Source organism: Heteronotia binoei, chromosome 10 (assembly GCF_032191835.1).
Source record: "Heteronotia binoei isolate CCM8104 ecotype False Entrance Well chromosome 10, APGP_CSIRO_Hbin_v1, whole genome shotgun sequence".
Classification (NCBI taxonomy): Eukaryota; Metazoa; Chordata; class Lepidosauria; order Squamata; family Gekkonidae; genus Heteronotia; species Heteronotia binoei.
The window spans coordinates 3,885,841-3,904,997 of record NC_083232.1 but is presented as its reverse complement, the minus strand read 5'-3'; the positions used below and the strand labels follow the sequence as shown (position 1 = coordinate 3,904,997).

At 49.8% G+C, this 19,157-nt stretch overlaps 1 protein-coding gene across 1 annotated transcript in view; it reads left to right on the top strand.

Moving 5' to 3' along the window:
• Positions 1 to 7,425: 7,425 nt before the first annotated feature.
• Positions 7,426 to 19,157, top strand: part of LOC132578325 (tumor necrosis factor receptor superfamily member 16-like) — an 85,695-nt gene continuing 73,963 nt past the window's right edge. The window contains exon 1 of the mRNA XM_060248265.1: positions 7,426 to 7,521. Within this exon, the coding sequence (XP_060104248.1) occupies positions 7,426 to 7,521 (96 nt within the window). The remainder of the gene's footprint in view (positions 7,522 to 19,157) is intronic.

The window sequence follows — 19,157 nt, the reverse complement described above, 5'->3', positions numbered from 1 at the left end:
AATTCCCCAAGTTTCACCGTTCCATCAAGGGAACCCCAATGAACAGGCGGTCGACTTGATTATTCCTGCTTCGGATCCCCTTCTAGCATCGGGGGCTCCAACCACATCTCTCAACCGAAGGCAAAAGCTCAGGAAAAAATATCGAAGTGTTTCTGGTGCATCAATAACTTGCAAAAAGCTGCAAAACCCACAAGATTCTTTTTCGGTGCATCCAAAGACTGCACATAGAATTCCCAATGGACAAATGGGACAGAAAAGTCTCCAGTAAGATTTCAAAATGGCCCTAAACTCCAAAAGACTCAAAACTCCAAAAGGCTCAAGTCTGAGATAACTTCTCTTGAGAGAACAGGTCTGAGAGAATTGTGACAGACACAAGAACATAAGAGAAGCCATGTTGGATCAGGCCAATGGCCCATCCAGTCCAACACTCTGTGTCACACAGTGGCCAAAAGAATTATATATATATACACACTGTGGCTAATAGCCACTGATGGACCTGTGCTCCATATTTTTATCTAAACCCCTCTTGAAGGTGGCTATGCTTGTGGCCGCCACCACCTCCTGTGGCAGTGAATTCCACATGTCAATCACCCTTTGGGTGAAGAAGTTCTTCCTTTTATCTGTTTTAACCCGATTGCTCAGCAATTTCATTGAATGCCCACGAGTTCTTGTATTGTGAGAAAGGGAGAAAAGTACTTCTTCCTCTGCTTTCTCCATCCCATGCATTATCTTGTAAACCTCTATCATGTCACCCCTCAGTTGACGTTTCTCCAAGCTAAAGAGCCCCAAGCGTTTTAACCTTTCTTCATAGGGAAAGTGTTCCAAACCTTTAATCATTCTAGTTGCCCTTTTCTGCACCTTTTCCAATGCTATAATATCCTTTTTTGAGGTGTGGTGACAAGAATTGCACACAGTACTCCAAATGAGACCGCACCATCGATTTATACAGGGGCATTATGAAACTGGCTGATTTGTTTTCAATTCCCTTCCTAATAATTCCCAGCATGGCGTTGGCCTTTTTTATTGCAATCGCACAATGTCTTGATATTTTCAATGAGTTATCTACCATGACTCCAAGATCTCTCTCTTGGTCAGTTTCTGCCAGTTCACAACCCATCAACTTGTATTTGTAGCTGGGATTCTTGGCCCCAATGTGCATTACTTTGCACTTGGCCACATTGAACTTCATCTGCCACGTTGACGCCCACTCACCCAGCCTCAACAGATCCCTTTGGAGTGCCTCACAATCCTCTCTGGTTCTCACCACCCTGAACAATTGAGTGTCATCTGCAAACTCAGCCGGCTGCACGCGTCATCCAAGCCTGATTCTTTGGCAAGGCCGAAAATGCCCTGCAAGATTTAAAAACTTTTTCCCCCCTGGCTATTCTCAAGATCCTGTTGCCAAGAAAGCACCGTTGTTTAAGCGCCTTTGCTTTGGTTACCTTTTTTACACTTGGCGTAAAACAGCAGCGATAGGATCGGTCTCCTTCAAACAGTTGCCCTGTCAGCAGCAAAGGGGGTTGTGCTTTTGGCATGCACACCTCATCAGGGAATCGTCAGCAGCCGCCACGATTCAATGCAGGGAGCCAGAGACAGGCTCAACGTCACACTCAAAACCCAACTGCATCAGGGACCTGCCAGTCCAGGGTTGCATCCGGAGATCGCCCAGTATCTATACTTTGGAAAAAGTGCAGAAAAGGGCAACTAGTATTATTCAAGGGTTGGAACACTTCCCCTGTGAGGAAAGGCTGAAATGCTTGGGGCTCTTTAGCTTGGAGAAACGTCGACTGCGGGGTGACATGATAGAGGTTTACAAGATAATGCATGGGATGGAGAAAGTAGAGGAAGAAGTCCTTTTCTCCCTTTCTCACAATACAAGAACTCGTGGGCATTCAATGAAATTGCTGAGCAGTCAGGTTAGAACGGATAAAAGGAAGTCCTTCTTCACCCACAGAGCGATCGACACGTGGAATTCACTGCCACAGGAGGTGGTGGTGGCTGCAAGCACCTAACAAACCACCAAAGAGGCAAACCACCTAACAGGTGTGTCAAACATGCAGTTCGGGGGCCAAATTAGGCCCCCTGAGGGCACCTATCAGTCCCCCGAGTAACTGGCTGTCATCTGCTTTCTTCTCCCTATATCTTGCTTCCTTCTGCATAACAGCTTGCCTTGCAAGGCTTGCTCAATTGCACAGGAGCTACAGAGCAAAACCTCTATTTTCTCTCTTGGCTGAGGATCCTCCCTTGGGAAGGAAGGGGGGGAGGAATAGCTTGTTTGCCAGGCTCTCTCAGTCGCACAGTAGAGCTACTGAGCCTAGCCTCTCTTCCTTCTATTGGCTGAGGCTCCACCCCCCAGTCGCCTGGAGAAGGAAGGAAAGAGCCAGAGTTTCCTTTGCCCAGTTCCCTGGATCCCAGGGGAGAAATACGAAGAAAGCATCTTGAAGTCCAATGAGCGCTAACGTTTTAAGCATGTTTTAAGTTTTTTTCAAAAAAAATATTTGTGTTTGTCTGCATTCTTTATAAAATTTGTATCTCTGCTACCTAATCTTAAACAGGTGCACACATGGCCCGGCTCAACCTGGCCTGGCCCAACAAGATCTCATTTATGTCAAATCCGACCCTCATAACTAATGAATTTGACACCCCTGCTAAGAACATAAGAGAAGCCCTGTTGGTTCAGGCCAGTGGCCCATCCAGTCCAACACTCTGAGTCACATAAGAACATAAGAGAAGCCATGTTGGTTCAGGCCAGTGGCCCATCCAGTCCAACACTCTGAGTCACATAAGAACATAAGAGAAGCCATGTTGGATCAGGCCAGTGGCCCATCCAGTCCAACACTCTGTGTCACATCAGAAGCCATGTTGGATCAGGTCAATGGCCCATCCAGTCCAACACTCTGTGTCACATAAGAACATAAGAGACGCCATGTTGGATCAGGCCAATGGCCCATCCAGTCCAACACTCTGTGTCACATAAGAACATAAGAGAAGCCATGTTGGTTCAGGCCAGTAGTCCATCCAGTCCAACACTCTGTGTCACACAGTGGCCAAAAAAGCAGGTGCCATCAGGAGGTCCGCCAGTGGGGCCAGGACACTAGAAGCCCTCCCACTGTTGCCCCCTCCCAAGCACCAAGAATACAGAGCATCCCTGCCCCAGACAAAGAGTTCCATCTATACCTTGTGGGTAAGAGCCACTGATGGCCCTCTGCTCCATATGTTTATCCAGTCCCCTCTTGAAGCCGTCTATCCTTGTAGCCGCCGCCACCTCCTGCGGCAGTGAATTCCACGTGTTAATCACCCTTCGGGTGAGGAAGGACTTCCTTATATCCATTCTAACTCGATCGCTCAGCAATTTCATTGAGTGCTCCTGGACTCTTGCTACAGTCCAGGGGTGGCCAAACATGCCTCACGTAAGAGCCGCATAGAATAAACGTAAGATGCTTGAGAGCCTCACGACACGGTGTTCGAGAGTCACAAGACAGGAGAGAAGGCAAACAGATGTGGGGGAGAGATGAAAGGAAAGCAACTTTAACTAAATGCATTTTCCGAGCCGCTGGCTGGCTAGGAGAAATGATATAAGGAGAGAAATGCCTTCCCCAAGCTGGCCAACAGGGTGGTGGGGACTTTTGAGAGCTACACAACATGTGTGAAAGAATCACATGTGGCTCCCGAGCCGCAGTTTGGCCGCCACTGCTACAGACTCACAGTGCAACCCATCTTGGGTTTGGTGTAGTGGTGAAGTGTGCGGACTCTTATCTGGGAGAACCGGGTTGGATTCCCCACTCCTCAACTTTCACCTGCTGGAATGGCCTTGAGTCAGCCATAGCTATCTCAGGAGTTGTCCTTAAAAGGGCAGCTGCTGTGAGAGCCCTCTCAGCCCCACCCACCTCACAGGGTGTCGGTTGTGGGGAGAAAAGATATGGGAGATTGTAAGCCATTCTGAGTCTCTGAATCAGGGAGAAGGGCGGGGTATAAATCTGCAATTCTTCTTCTAAGGAGAGCCAGTTTGGTGTAGTGGTTAAGAGTGCAGTCTCTTATCAGGGAGAACCAGGTTTGATTCCCCACTCCTCCCCTTGCTCCTGCTAGCATGGCCTTGGGTCAGCCATAGCTCTGGCAGAGGTTGTCCTTGAAAGGGCAGCTGCTAGGAGAGCCCTCTCCAGCCCCACCCACCTCACAGGGTGTCTGTTGTTGGGGAGGAAGGGAAAGGAGATTGTGAGCCGCTCTGAGACTCTTCGGAGTGGAGGGTGGGATATAAATCCAATATCTTCTTCTTCTTCTTGATCTCTCTCTCTTTTTTTTTTTTTACCCAGGCTTATTAGCAATAGAATAATTAGCTGACATTCTCACATTCTGACATATTACTGTTTTATTGGTTTCCCACGCCAATGCAACCCAGATCAAAGGTTTTTCTGCATTTGTTGATTTTACTATTCTGCTATCAGGATTTTGACTTTGCACCACTTTGCATTCTAAACCCTACCAGCTACATGGTGCTCTGCGTACTGTACCTCATTCCTCGTCTCGAGAAGTGTGCTTCTTGCGCACGGAAGCTTACGTTCTGAATAAAACCCTGTTGGTCTTAAAGGTGGCGTTTGACTCCCTCTTTGTCCTACTGCTTCAGACCAACAAGGCTGCCCACTTGCATCTATTATGAATAAAAGTTTGTTGGTCTTAAAGGTGCCACTTTAAGACAGCCAGTTTGGTGTCGTGGTTAAGTGTGAGGACTCTTATCTGGGAGAACTGGGTTTGATTCCCCTCTCCTCCACTTGCAGCTGCTGAAATGGCCTTGGGTCACCCATAGCTCTAATAGAGAGCCAGTTTGGTGTAGTGGTTAAGTGCACGGACTCTTATCTTGGAGAACCGGGTTTGATTCCCCACTCCTCCACTTGCACCTGCTGGAATGGCCATGGGTCAGCCAGAGCTCTAATAGAGAGCGAGTTTGGTGTAGTGGTTAAGTGTGAGGACTCTTATCTGGGACAACTGGGTTTGATTCCCCACTCCTCCACTTGCAGCTGCTGAAATGGCCTTGGGTCAGCCATAGCTCTAATAGAGAGCCAGTTTGGTGTAGTGGTTAAGTGCACGGACTCTTATCTGGGAGAACCGGGTTTGATTCCCCAGTCCTCCACTTGCACCTGCTGGGATGGCCTTGGGTCAGCCATAGCTCTAATAGAGAGCCAGTTTGGTGTCATGGTTAAGTGTGAGGACTCTTATCTGGGAGAACTGGGTTTGATTCCCCACTCCTCCACTTGCACCTGCTAGAATGTCCTTGGGTCAGCCATAGCTCGATTAATAATAATAATAAACTTTTATTTATATCCCACCCTCCCCGCCAAGGCAGGCTCAGGGCGGCTAATAGAGAGCCAGTTGGGTGGAGTGGTTAATTGTGCGGACTCTTATTTGGGAGAACTGGGTTTGATTCCCCACTCCTCCACTTGCTGCTGCTGGAATGGTCTTGGGTCACGCATAGCTCTAATAGAGAGCCAGTTGGGTGTAGTGGTGAAGTGCGTGGACTCTTATCTGGGAGAACTGGGTTTGATTCCCCACTCCTCCACTTGCAGCAGCTGGAATGGCCTTGGGCAGGGCTTTTTCTAGCAGGAGCTATTCTGCATATTAGGCTATGTCCTCTGATGTAGCCAGTCCTCTTGGAGCTTACAAAGTAGGTCTGAAGCAGTAGAACAAAGCGGGAGTCAAGCGGCCCTGTAATGCCCCCGTATAAATCGATGTTGAGGCCTCATCTGGAATACTGTGTGCAATTCTGGTCACCGCACCTCAAAAAGGATATTATAGCATTGGGAAAAGGGCAACTAGAATGATTAAAGGGTTGGAACACTTTCCCTGTGAAGAAAGGTTCAACGGGTTGGGGCTCTTCAGCTTGGAGAAACGTCGACTGCGGGGTGACATGAGAGAGGTTGACAAGATTATGCTTGGGATGGAGAAAGTAGAGGAAGATGTCCTTTTCTCCCTTTCTCGCAATACAAGAACTTATGGGCATTCAATGAAATTGCTGAGCAGTCAGGTTAAAACGGATAAAAGGAAGTCCTTCTTCACCCAAAGGGTGATTGACATGTGGAATTCACTGCCACAGGAGGTGGTGGCGGCTACAAGCATAGCACAGGGTGCCTGTTGTGGGGGGAGAAGGCATAGGAGATTGTGAGCCGCTCTGAGTCTCTGCTTCAGGGAGAAGGAAAAGGAAAGGAAAGGTCCCCTGTGCAAGCACCAGTCGTTTCCGACTCTGGGGTGACGTGCAGACTTTTTACGGGGTGGTTTGCCATTGCCTTCCCCAGTCCTCTACGCTTTCCCCCCAGCAAGCTGGGGACTCCTTTGACCGACCTCGGCTACCTGAATCCAGCTTCCGCAGGAATCGAACTCAGGTGGTGAGCAGAGAGTTCAGACCCGCAGTACGGCTGCTTTACCACTCTGCGCCACGGGGCCGTTTCTTCAGGGAGAATGGCAGGGTATAGCTCTGCAGTTCTTCTCCTACTGGGCTCCCGCTTTGAGCTCTCCTGAGCCACCGTGGAGCCTCCACGGCCCAAGGCAGTACGGCTCAGGTCACTAAGGGGGCGCTTGGTGCCCCCTGCCGGTGGCGGGCAGCATCGCTTTGGCCGCTTGCGCCGGCGGGGGAGAGAAAGAGTCAGGGAGGATCGGCAGAGAGCCAACTCTGGTCTGATCCAGCCCGGCTGCCCAGTCAAGCAGCAGCCCCTCCCCGGTCCAAGCCTCCCTCCCGCGCCAGGCGAGAAGATCCAGCCCGGAGGAGGCGCGGGGAGGGCGAGGCCACCGCAGCCCCACGCCCCTGGGAGGAGGAGACGGGGGCGGAGAGAGGGAGCCCGGGGGCCGGCCGAGTGGAGGCGCTGCTTCGCTCTCCCCACTCCCCCCCCCCCCTCACACAGCGCCTCTTTCGCACCAGCGCCCCGCCGTCCGCGGGGGAAGCGTCGCGGGATCCAGCCCAGGCGTCTCCTTTTTCGCCTTCCCGGTTCCCGCCTGGGCTTTTTTCTTTCCCCCTCCCTCGTTTGCAGGCGACGAGAGCTCCACCCCCGCCGCGCCTCCGCCTCCCGCACATCTGGATCTTCTTGGCGCCCCCGGGCCGCCACATCTGGAGCTTCTTTTCCGACGCCCCAGCCGGCTCCGTGGAGCGCTGGGCGCTAGCAGACCCCGCAGAGGGACGTGGAGAAAGAAACCCCAGGAAACCCAAAGACTTGTGAATTGTTCGAGATCTTTTTGCAGCGCCTGCCCGATTTTGCTCTTCTTGGAGGGGGCGGGGAAAGAAGCCCCGTTTCGTCTTGCCGGGTGGCAGGAGGCCCGCCCGCCTCCCTTGCCCTTTCCTGCCCAAACGCCCGAGACCAGCGAGCTCGTCGGGGCGGAGACTTCCCCCCCACCCACCCCGGCGCCGCTTCTCGTTGCCCTTGCCCGAAGAGAGGCGCCCCGGGAATGGGCTGGCTGAGCCGCAGCCGCCGCGCCGGTGAAACTGACATGAAATTGACCAGGGCGCTCTGTTTCTGCCTGCTGCCCCTCTGGGCGGCCGAGGTGAGTCTCCGTTCGCCTAGGAGGAGAAAGACGCTTCTCCGCGCCAGCGTTGGGTAGATTTCGAGGACGGGGAAGGGAGGGAAGAGCCCAGAGACTGGGAGAGGAGCTATCGCGCTCTCTTAACGCCTGCGGATTTGAATGGAGCCGGGCCAGCCCGCGCCTCTCTCTTTGCGAGGAACTGGGGCGGGGGGGGGGAGGCTGTGGGGCCCTGGGAGTGCTTAATCCGGAGTCGAGGAGCCCGACGGGAGGGGGTGACTCCCGCTTGTGAATGTGGGTTCTGGGGGAGGGTCGGTCTCCTCCGAGCAAAGTTGAAGTTGTTCGACCTGAACGCTGGCTCTTTTCTAGTTTGAGACCAACGGAACACCCCAGACTCAAACTTTTTGTTAGGCTTAAAAAGTGGCCAAAGAGGCTCAAACTTTGTCGAATTTTAAGTGCTTCGTGGAGTCGGGGGCCTGCGATTTGAATCTTGGGGAGGCGTTTTGACCGGAGTCAGGGTTCCCCCGCCCCCAAATAGAGAGAGAGAGAGCTTCGCAAGATTTGCAGGGTGGAAGCAAGCCCGGAACCTGTTTTGGAGTTCCAGAGTTTTAAGTCTTCTGATTTAGTTAGGGGTTCTCTGTAGCGCGCCTTTCCCGCTGAGACTCCAGGCGGATGACAACAGAGTTCAGACAATCGACGGGAGGGGTGATTCAGTAAAAGAATGCAAGAAGGTTAGAGTTGTAGGGATCTGGAGACAGCCAGAAATCGACAAACAGAACAAAGCCCCGGTGTAAATACGACTCATTATGTGACGCAAAGACTCCACAGTAGGAGCAAACTATACACCGTAGTTGTGCGGGGTGGAGGTGTTAGAGCAAGAATGCAAAGGGACGCAGTTGTCACCAGGGGGTGTGGCCTAATATGCAAATGAGTTCCTTCACTGTAATATAGACCAGAGCTTAGTTTGGATGGGTGAGGTAGTGAGAAAAAGCCTCAGAATGCCTCTGAGCATGTACAGAGCACATGGTCTTATCTGCAAGCAACTTATTTGGGGTAAGACTCTGCCTTTCCAGCAGTGTTATTCCCCAGCTGGTATGTAGGTAAAAGTCAAATAATCAGGACTATTTTTGTAGAAAAAGCCCAGCAGGGACTCATTTGCATATTAGACCACACACCCCTGATGCCACCATTGTTCCGCACAGGGCTTTTTTGTTGGGGGATTGCAGCAGGAACTCATTTGCGTATTAGGCCACACCCCCTGACACAAAGCCAGCCGGAACTGTGTTCCTGTGCGTTCCTTCTCAAAAAAAAGCTCTGCAAATAATGGTTAAGGCGCCAAATCATGCTTTCTGCATCATACAATGTCCTCAATGGGGGCCCTGTGTGGAGCTTGGAGCTGAGTTCAAATCATGCGCATGTCCACGCAGTGGCCTTGGGCTTCACTTTTCAGATTAAGCTAATAGTAACCTAACTCTCAATTCCCCGTTGACCTGCTTAAAGTTTTTCATACTTCTACAATGTCCTGGATGTGACATTGGATAGAGAGCATATGAATATTCACAATATTATAAGAATAATATTTTAATTCCTCCTCCAACATCTTCCGAGCAGGTTGAAACTGCATGCATCTTTTGCCTCTGTTTTGCCCTCAGAACAATCCTGTGAGGTTGGCTGGTGAGAGCCAGTTTGGTGCAGTGGTGAAGTGCACAGATTCTTATCTGGGGGAACCGGGTTTGATTCCCCACTCCTCCACATGCACCTGCTGGAGTGACCTTGGCTCAGCCTCAAGTTCTCTCAAGGCCGTTCTGCTCAAGAGCAGTTCCGGGAGAGCTCTCACAGGGTGTCTGTTGTGGGGAAGAGAAGGGAAAGATGATTTGTAAGCCTCTCTGAGACCTCTTTGGCTAGCGAAGGGCAGGGTATAAGTCCAATGAGTTTCCTGCATTGTGCAGGGGGTTGGACTAGATGACCCTGGAGGTTCCTTCCAACTCTATGATTCTATTTCAGTGTGGCTTGGGCGGAAATATGTCTGGGGTCTCTGAAATCAGAATTCACCATTGCAGGAGATGGCGGTGGCTACAAGCATAGCCAGCTTCAAAAGGGGATTGGATAAACACCTGGAGCAGAGGTCCATCGGTGGTTATTAGCCACAGGGTATAGATGGAACTCTGTCTGGGGCAGTGATGCTTTGTATTCTTGGTGCTTGGGGGTGGCAACAGTGGGAGGGCTTCTAGTGTCCTGGCCCCACTGGTGGACCTCCTGATGGCACCTGGGTTTTTTTGGCCAGAGTGTGACACAGAGTGTTGGACTGGATGGGCCATTGGCCTGATTCAACACGGCTTCTCTTATGCTCAATCTCTTCTCTTCTTGGCCTAAGGCTGCCCAGTTTCAGGAGGGAGTGGCTATTTGGACCCCGCTGGCTTTCAAAACCTTAGGACACACAAAGAGCACCTTCTTACCCTCTACAATAGCCAGTTAGAACAAAATTTGAATCCAGTGGCACCTTTAAGACCAACAAAGTTTAATTCTGGGTGCCCCAAAAAGTTTAATTCTGCGTGTGCGCACAAAAGTTTATACCAGGAATACGAACATAAGAAAAGCCATGTTAGATCAGGCCAATGGCCCATCCAGTCCAACACTCTGTGTCACACAGTGGCAAAAAAAAAATTATATATATATATATACATACACACACTGTGGCTAATAGCCACTGATGGACCTCTGCTCCATATTTTTATCTAAACCCCTCTTGAAGGTGGCTATGCTTGCGGCCGTCACCACCTCCTGTGGCAGTGAATTCCACATGTTAATCACCCGTTGGGTGAAGAAGGACTTCCTTTTATCCGTTTTAACCTGGCTGCTCAGCAATTTCATCGAATGCCCAGGAGTTCTTGTATTGTGAGAAAGGGAGAAAAGGACTTCTTCCTCTACTTTCTCCATCCCATGCATTATCTTGTAAACCTCTTATCATGTCACCCCGCAGTCGACGTTTCTCCAAGCTGAAGAGTCCCAAGCGTTGTTGGAATGTTGGAACGTTGTTGACCTTAAAGGTCCCATCGGACTCCAGCTTTGTCCCATTACTTCAGACCAACACACCACCCACCTGAAATAGCTTGTTAGGTTTACAGTCATGGGGGTTTGTTTCAGAAAGTAGCCCTCTTGGTCTGCAGAAAAAGAACTGGATTCGAATCCAATAGCACAGGGGTGGCCAACGGTGGCTCTCCAGATGTTTTTTGCCTACAACTCCCATCAGCCCTAGCCATTGGCCATGCTGGCTGGGGCTGATGGGAATTGTAGGCAAAACATCTGGAGAGCTACCGTTGGCCACCCCTGCAATAGTACCTTAGAGACCAGGGGTTGCAAAGCTTGCTTAACTAAGAGCCACCCTTGGTCTCTAAGGTGCTATTGCAGGGGTGGCCAACGGTAGCTCTCCAGATGTTTCTTTGCCTACAACTCCCATCAGCCCCAGCCAGCATGGCCAATGGCTGGGGTTGATGGGAGTTGTAGGCAAACTAAGAACCAGATGTTTGAGAGCCGCAAGACATGAATATCAAGTATTTGAGAGTCAGAAGGAAGGAAGGAATAACTGAGAGAAAGATGGGGGGGGGGAGTAAATAGATGAAGGGAGAGGTAGAAAGAAAGCAACTTTAAATGAATTCTCCAAGCTGTCAGCTGGCTTAGCTTGGCAAAGTGATTTAAAGAGAGAAAGGCCTTCTCCAAGCCAGCTGACGGGGGGTGGGGGTTCGAGAGCCACACAATATGTGTGAAAGAGCCCCATGCGGCTCCCGAGCCACAGTTTGGCCACCCCTGTTAGAGCCCAATGTGATTTTCAAGGTAGGAACTTTCAAGAATCAAAGGTCACTTTTGTCCGAGATGGGTAGGAATCCAGATCTCCAAGATGCATGATTCCCCCCTCCCCTCCACACACACGCTTTCTTTCTTTTTCATTTCAAATGTTCTTCAGCAAAGGAAGGGGGTGAGTCACTGGGGATCCATCAGGACAAAACCCAGCTCAAAGATGTTCCCTTTGTGGTGGAGCAGTTGTTTATATCACTGCATGCTTCTTTGCAGGGTCATTTCCCGAAGATCTTGAAATCTTTATTTATTTATTTGTAAAATATGACATTGAGGAGCTGGGGGGGGGAGGTGAAGCAAAGAGTTTGTGCAGATGCACAAAGGCCCTCAAGTCCCTTCCAACTTCTAGAGACCCTCTGAACTAACCTTCCCTCCAAATTGTCCTCTCATTAACAGCCTCGCTTGTGACTTGCAAACCAAAGAGGTCCATCAGGTGGCTATTAGCCACAGTGTATTGTTGGAACTCTCTGTGTGGGGCAGTGATGCTCTGTATTCTTGGTGCTTGGGAGGACTTCTGGTGTCCTGGCCCCACTGATGGACCTCCTGATGGCACTTGATTTATTTGGCCACTGTGTGACACAGAGTGTTGGACTGGATGGGCCACTGGCCTGATCCAACATGGATTCTCTTATGTTCTTATGTGACACAGAGTTTTGGACTGAATGGGCTATTGGCCTGATCCAACATGGCTTCTCTTATGTCCTTATGTTCTGTCTGGGGCAGTGATGCTCTGTATTCTTGGTGCTTGAGGGGCACAGTGGGAGGGATTCTGGTGTCCTGGCCTCACTGATGGACCTCCTGATGGCACTTGGTTTATTTGGCCACTGTGTGACACAGAGTGTTGGACTGGATGGGCCACTGACCTGATCCAACATGGCTTCTCTTATGTCCTTATGTTCTGTCGGGGGCAGTGATGCTCTGTATTCTTGGTGCTTGAGGGGCACAGTGGGAGGGCTTCTAGTGTCCTGGCCCCACTGATGGACCTCCTGATGGTACCTGCTTTATTTGACCACTGTGACACAAAGTGTTGGACTGGATGGGACATTGGCCTGATCCAACATGGATTCTCTTATGTCCTTATGTTCTGTCTGGGGTGGTGATGCTCTGTATTCTTGGTGTTTGAAGGGCACAGTGGGAGAGCTTCTAGTGTCTTGGCCTCACTGGTGGACCTCCTGATGGCACCTGGCTTATTTGGCCACTTTGTGACAGAGAATGTTGAACTGGATGGGCTACTGGCCTGATCCAACATGGCTTCTCTTATGCTCTCTATATTCTTGGTGCTTGTGGGGGCAACAGTGGGAGGGCTTCTAGTGTCCTGGCCCCACTGATGGACCTCCTGATGGCACCTGGTTTATTTGGCCACTGTGTGACACAGAGTGTTGGACTGGATGGGCCACTGGCCTGATCCAACATGGATTCTCTTATGTTCTTATGTGACACAGAGTTTTGGACTGAATGGGCTATTGGCCTGATCCAACATGGCTTCTCTTATGTCCTTATGCTCAAAGACCTCCTTGACTGAGTTCATCCTTCTCCTGTTGGGTCTTTTTCCTCTTTTCCTGTTGCCTTCAACTTTTTCCTAGCATTATTGTCCTTTCCATTGACTGTAGTCTTCTTACATTGTGTCCCAAATATGATAAGCCTCAGACAGTTCAGTCATTTTTGCTTCTACAGAGAGCTCAGGCTTGAGTGGATCTTGAACCCACTGCTTGGTCTTTTTGGCAACCCACGTTGCAAAGGAAACAACTTTCTCTCTTCCTTGTCCAACTTTCACACCCATACTTAGCAATGGGGAAGACCACCGTGTGAATTGCAGAAATGCAATTTTGGGCTGCATCAACAGAATTCTAGTTTTCAGATCACGTGATGTGACGGTATCACTTTACTCTGCTCTGGTAAGACCTCACCTGGAGTATTGTGTTCCGTTTGGGGCACCACATTTTAAGAAGGATATGGACAAGCTGGAAGGGGACCAGAGAAGGGCGACAAAGATGGTGAGGGGTCTGGAGACCAAGTTCTATGAAGAGAGGTTGAAGGAGCTGGGGATGTTTAGCCTGGAGAGGAGGTGGCTGAGAGGTGATAGGATCACCATCTTTAAGTACTAGAAGGGCTATCATAGAGAGGATGGTGTGGAATTGTTCTCTGTGGCCCCAGAAGGCAGGACCAGAACCAATGGGTTGAGATTAAATCAAAAGAGTTTCTGGCTCAACGTTAGGAAGAACTTCCTGACCGTTAGACCAATTCCTCAGTGGAACAGGCTTTCTCGGGAGGTGGTGGGCTCTCCTTCCTTGGAGGTTTTTCAGCAGAGGCTAGATGGCCATCTGACAGCAATGAAGATCCTGTGAATTTAGGGGGAGGTGTTTGTGGGTTTCCTGCATTGTGCAGGGGGTTGGACTAGATGACCCTGGAGGTCCGGTCCAACTCTATGATTCTATGAATTAACTGGATCTTCCTGGCTGCCCTCCCCAGCCTCCATCTCCTGCTGGTTTCTTGCTTGCCATCTCTCCTTCTGTTGATGATGGACACAAGGAATAGAAAATCTTGAGCAATTTCAGTTTCCCCATTGTCAGCCTGGAAGTTGTATGTTACTTTTGTCTTCTCGACATTCAGCTGTAATCATTATGGTTGCCAAGTCTGTGCTGGAAAATACCTGGAGACTTTGGGGGGGGGGGGGTTGGAACCAGGAGAGGAGCCTCAACATGATAGAATGCCATAGATAGATCCAGGTGGGCAGCCCTGTTGGGCTGAAGCAGTAGAACAAAGTAGGAGTCAAGTGGCACCTTTAAGACCAACCAAGTTTTATTCAGAATGTAAGCTTCTGTAGGCATGCAGACTTCATCAGACAATGGAATTGGGGTACAGTGAGCAGAGCTACATGTTAAAAAGTGGACAGGAACATCTCTGAGAAAGCTATGCCCTCTGTTTAACCCAAACAGGGCTCCAACTTTGTTCTGTTTAGGAGAGCTGGATTCGAGTCCAGCGACACTTTAGAGACCAACAAGATTTTGGGGGTACAAGCCTTCCAGGGCCAAAGTTCCTTCCCTTAAACTCATACCCACCCCCCAAAAAATCTGTTGCTCTCTAAGAAGGTTACTGGGTTTGAATCTAGCTGTAGACCACTGTGTAACACAGTGTTGGACTGGATGGGCCATTGGCCTGATCCAACATGGCTTCTCTTATGTTCTTATGTGACTCAGAGTGTTGGACTGATCCAACATGGCTTCTCTTATGTTCTTATGGGACACAGAGCGTTGGACTGGATGGGACATTGGCCTGATCCAACATGGCTTCTCTTATGTTCTTATGTGACTCAGAGTGTTGGACTGATCCAACATGGCTTCTCTTATGTTCTTATGTGACACAGAGTGTTGGACTGATCCAACATGGCTTCTCTTATGTTCTTATGTGACTCAGAGTGTTGGACTGATCCAACATGGCTTCTCTTATGTTCTTATGTGACACAGAGTGTTGGACTGGATGGGACATTGGCCTGATCCAACATGGCTTCTCTTATGTTCTTATGTGACTCAGAGTGTTGGACTGATCCAACATGGCTTCTCTTATGTTCTTATGTGACACAGAGTGTTGGACTGATCCAACATGGCTTCTCTTATGTTCTTATGTGACTCAGAGTGTTGGACTGATCCAACATGGCTTCTCTTATGTTCTTATGTGACACAGAGTGTTGGACTGATCCAACATGGCTTCTCTTATGTTCTTATGTGACACAGAGTGTTGGACTGGATGGGCCATTGGACTGATCCAACATGGCTTCTCTTATGTTCTTATGTGACACAGAGTGTTGGACTGGATGGGCCATTGGACTGATCCAACATGGCTTCTCTTATGTTCTTATGTGACACAGAGTGTTGGACTGGATGGGCCATTGGACTGATCCAACATGGCTTCTCTTATGTTCTTATGTGACACAGAGTGTTGGACTGGAGGGGCCATTGGCCTGATCCAGCATGGCTTCTCTTATGTTCTTAAGAAGCAAACGTCTTCTTGGAAAGGTGGGACACAAGCCGTTTTAAAAAGCAAAAAAGTTACGTTTTGCTCCTTTGAATTCCTCCCTGGTTTCTCTGAACATGCTCTTGCTTTGAGAGGGGCAGGGTGTGTCTGTATATGTGTTGAAGTATGAAGGGGAGGGAGGGGAATGCAATTTTAAAAAGCATTTTGCATGTCTAGTTTGAAAACAAAAGACAGATCGCTGTGAGCAAGACCGAAACCCGTGGACCATAGGGTTGGTTTCCCTTGGGCAGCGGGGATGGGAGGTTGGGTTGCCAAATCCAGACTGAGACATTCCTGGAGATTAAGGACGCAGTCTGGGGAGTTGAGGAACCTCAGTGGGACAATAGATCAGGGATGGCCAAACTTGCTTCACATAAGAGCCACCTAGAATAAACATCAGATGTTTGAGAGTCACAAAACATGAATTTCAGATGTCTGAGAGCCACACGATATGAAGGCAGGCAGGAAAACGAATGGGGGAAGAAGAGGTGGAAAGAAAGCAACTTTAACTTTAAATGCTTTCTCCAAGCCCCCAACTGGCTTGGCTTGGAGAAGTTATTTAAAGAGAGAAATGCCTTCTCCAAGCAGGCCAACAGGGCAGTGGGGTGGTTCAAGAGCCACGCAATTTATGTCGAAAAGCCACAGTTTGGCCACCCCTGCTATAGAGTCCAATATCCAAAACAGCCATTTCCTCCAGGCTGGAGATGAGCTGTAGTATCAGGAGATCCCCAGGTCCCACCTGGAGGCTGGCATCCCTAGACTCACAGACTTTGGTTAAGCCATGTTGGATCAGGTTAATGGCCCATCCAGCCTAACACTCTGTGTCACACAGCGGCCAAGAAAACCAGGGGCCATCAGGAGGTCCATCAGTGGGGCCAGGACACTAGAAGCCCTCCCACTGTCCCCTCCCCCAGCACCAAGAATACAGAGAAAATAAGAGAAGCCATGTTGGATCAGGCCAAGGGCCCATCCAGTCCAACACTCTGTGTCACACAGTGGTCCAAAAAAAACAGTGGCCATCAGGAGGTCCATCAGTGGGGCCAGAACACTAAAAGCCTCCCACTGCTGCCCCCTTCCCCCAAGCACCAAGAATAGAGAGCATCACTGCCGCAGACATGAGAACATAAGGGAAGCCATGTTGGATCGGGCCAATGGCCCATCCAGTCCAACACACTATGTCACACCGTGGCCAAAACCCCAGGTGCCATCAGGAGGTCCATCAGTGGGGCCAGGACACTAGAAGTCCTCACACTATTGCCCCTCCCAAGCACCAAGAATACAGAGAACTTAAGAGAAGCCATGTTGTATCAGGTTAATGGCCCATCCAGTCCAACACTCTGTGTCACGCAGTGGCCAAATAAACCAGGCCCAATCAGGAGGTCCATCAGTGGGGCCAGGACACTAGAAGCCCTCCCACTGTGCCCCTCAAGCACCAAGAATACAGAGCATCACTGCCCCAGAGTGTTAAAGCTGCAGTACTGCAGTCCTAAGCTCTGCTCACGACCTGAGTTTGATCCCCAGTGGAAGGTGGGTTTTCAGGTAGCCGACTCGAGGTTGACTCAGCCTTCCATCCTTCCAAGGTCAGTCAAATGAGTCCCCAGCTTGTGGGGGGGGGGAGTGTAGATGACTGGGGAAGGCAATGGCAAACCACCCCGTCAAAAGTCTGCCGTGAAAACGTTGTGGAAGCAACGTCACCCCAGAGTCGAAAACGATTGGTGCTTGCACAGGAGATTACCTTTACCTTTACACTCTTAACCCACCAGCTGTATGTATTCCAGCTCACTGAGCTGTACAAGAAGAGCATTAAAAGAGCACTGTGATATGCATATGGACATTGCTTCCTTCAGATTTCCAGTGTCAGATTTTTCTCAAGGATGTTTGCCTTGTAATTATAGCACGATTTGAATACAGGACTGCACAGATCACAGCTTAACACCTTCAGCCTTTCCCGGCATTTGTAGGGATCTCCCACAAGGACCACCAGCGAAGAGTTCTCCCTGCCCTCCTAGCTTCTTTTCCAGGCCATCTTAACCCTAGGGGGATACAAAAATAACTCTGTCGACAACTGTGTTAGCTGAATGCGGATATCAAGTGCTATGAAGCCAAGATAATTTCATGCCTAGAGACATAGAAAGGGTTTCAGTATCAGTTAGGAACACCCTTGCTCTTGGGAGTTTAGAATGGCGTGTATGTCATAGAATCATAGAGTTGGAAGGGACCTCCAGGATCGTGTAGTCCAACCCCTGCACAATGCACGAAACTCACAGATACCTGTCAGATGGCCATCTAGCCTCTGTTTGAAAACCTCCAAGGAAGGAGAGCCCAACACCTCCCAAGGAGGAAGCCTGTTCCACTGAGGAATCGCTCTCACCGTCAGGAAGTTCTTCCTAATGTTGAGCCGGAAACTCTTCTGATTTAATTTCAATCCATTCCTTCTGGTCCTTCCTTCTGGGGCCAAAGAAAAAAATTCTACACCATCCTCTAGAATCAGAATCATAGAGTTGGAAGTAACCTCCAGGGTCATCTAGTCCAACCCCCTGCACAATGCAGGAGACTCACAAACACCTCCCCCTAAATTCACAGGATCTTAGAATCATAGAGTTGGAAGGGACCACAAACACCTCCCCCTAAATTCACAGGATCCTCATTGCTGTCAGATGGCCATTTAGCCTCTGTTGAAAAACCTCCAAGGAAGGGGAGCTCACCAACTCCTGAGGAGGAAGCCTGTTCCACTGAGGAATCACTCTAACACACAGGAAGTTCTTCCTAATGTTGGGCCGGAAACTCTTTCGATTTAGTTTCAACCCGTTGGTTCTATTCCTACCTTCTGGGGCCACAGAAAACAATTCCACACCCTCCTCTAGAAGACAGCCCTTCAAGTCCTTGAAGATGGTGATCCTATCACCTCTCAGCCGCCTCCTCTCCAGGCTAAACATGCCCAGCTCCTTCAACCTTTCCTCATAGGACTTGGTCTCCAGACCCTTCACCATCTTCGTCGCCCTCCTCTGGACCCGTTCCAGCTTGTCCAGATCCTTCTTAAGGCCTCGTTCATTCTCCTATTCCTGCATTTTTTCTTCACAATAATCCTTTGAGGTGGCTTAGGCTACAAAGGACTGGGCATAGAATCACAGAGTAGGAAGGGCCCATGGAGGCCATCTAGTCCAACCCCCTTGCTCCTTGCAGGGACAGTGTTTTGTGTGAGAGAGATGGGCAGCCGCGTTGGTCTGAAGCAGTAGAACAAGGCAGGAGTCAAGGAAGAAGAAGATGAAGATGAAGAAGATATTGGATTTATATCCCGCCCTCCACTCCGAAGAGTCTCAGAGCGGCTCACAATCTCCTTTACCTTCCTCCCCCACAACAAACACCCTGTGAGGTGGGTGGGGCTGGAGAGGGCTCTCACAGCAGCTGCCCTTTCAAGGACAACCTCTGCCAGAGCTATGGCTGACCCAAGGCCATGCTAGTAGATGCAAGTGGAGGAGTGGGGAATCAAACCCGGTTCTCCCAGATAAGAGTCCACACACTTAACGACTACACCAAACCAGCTCTCCTACACCAAACCAGGAGCACCTTTAAGACCAACAGTGTTTTATCAGAACGTCAGATTCCTTGTCTGACGAAGTGTGCTTGGAGCATACGAAAGCTGACGTCCTGAATAAAACTTTGTTGGCCTTAAAGGTGCTCCTTGACTCCTGCTTTGTTCTAAGAGAATACATAAATTTGGCTCATTTGTTCTTTCTTTGTCTTAATTTGGAGGCTGGATGTCGCAGCAACCTTGGGTTTCTTTCTGCCGTGATTCT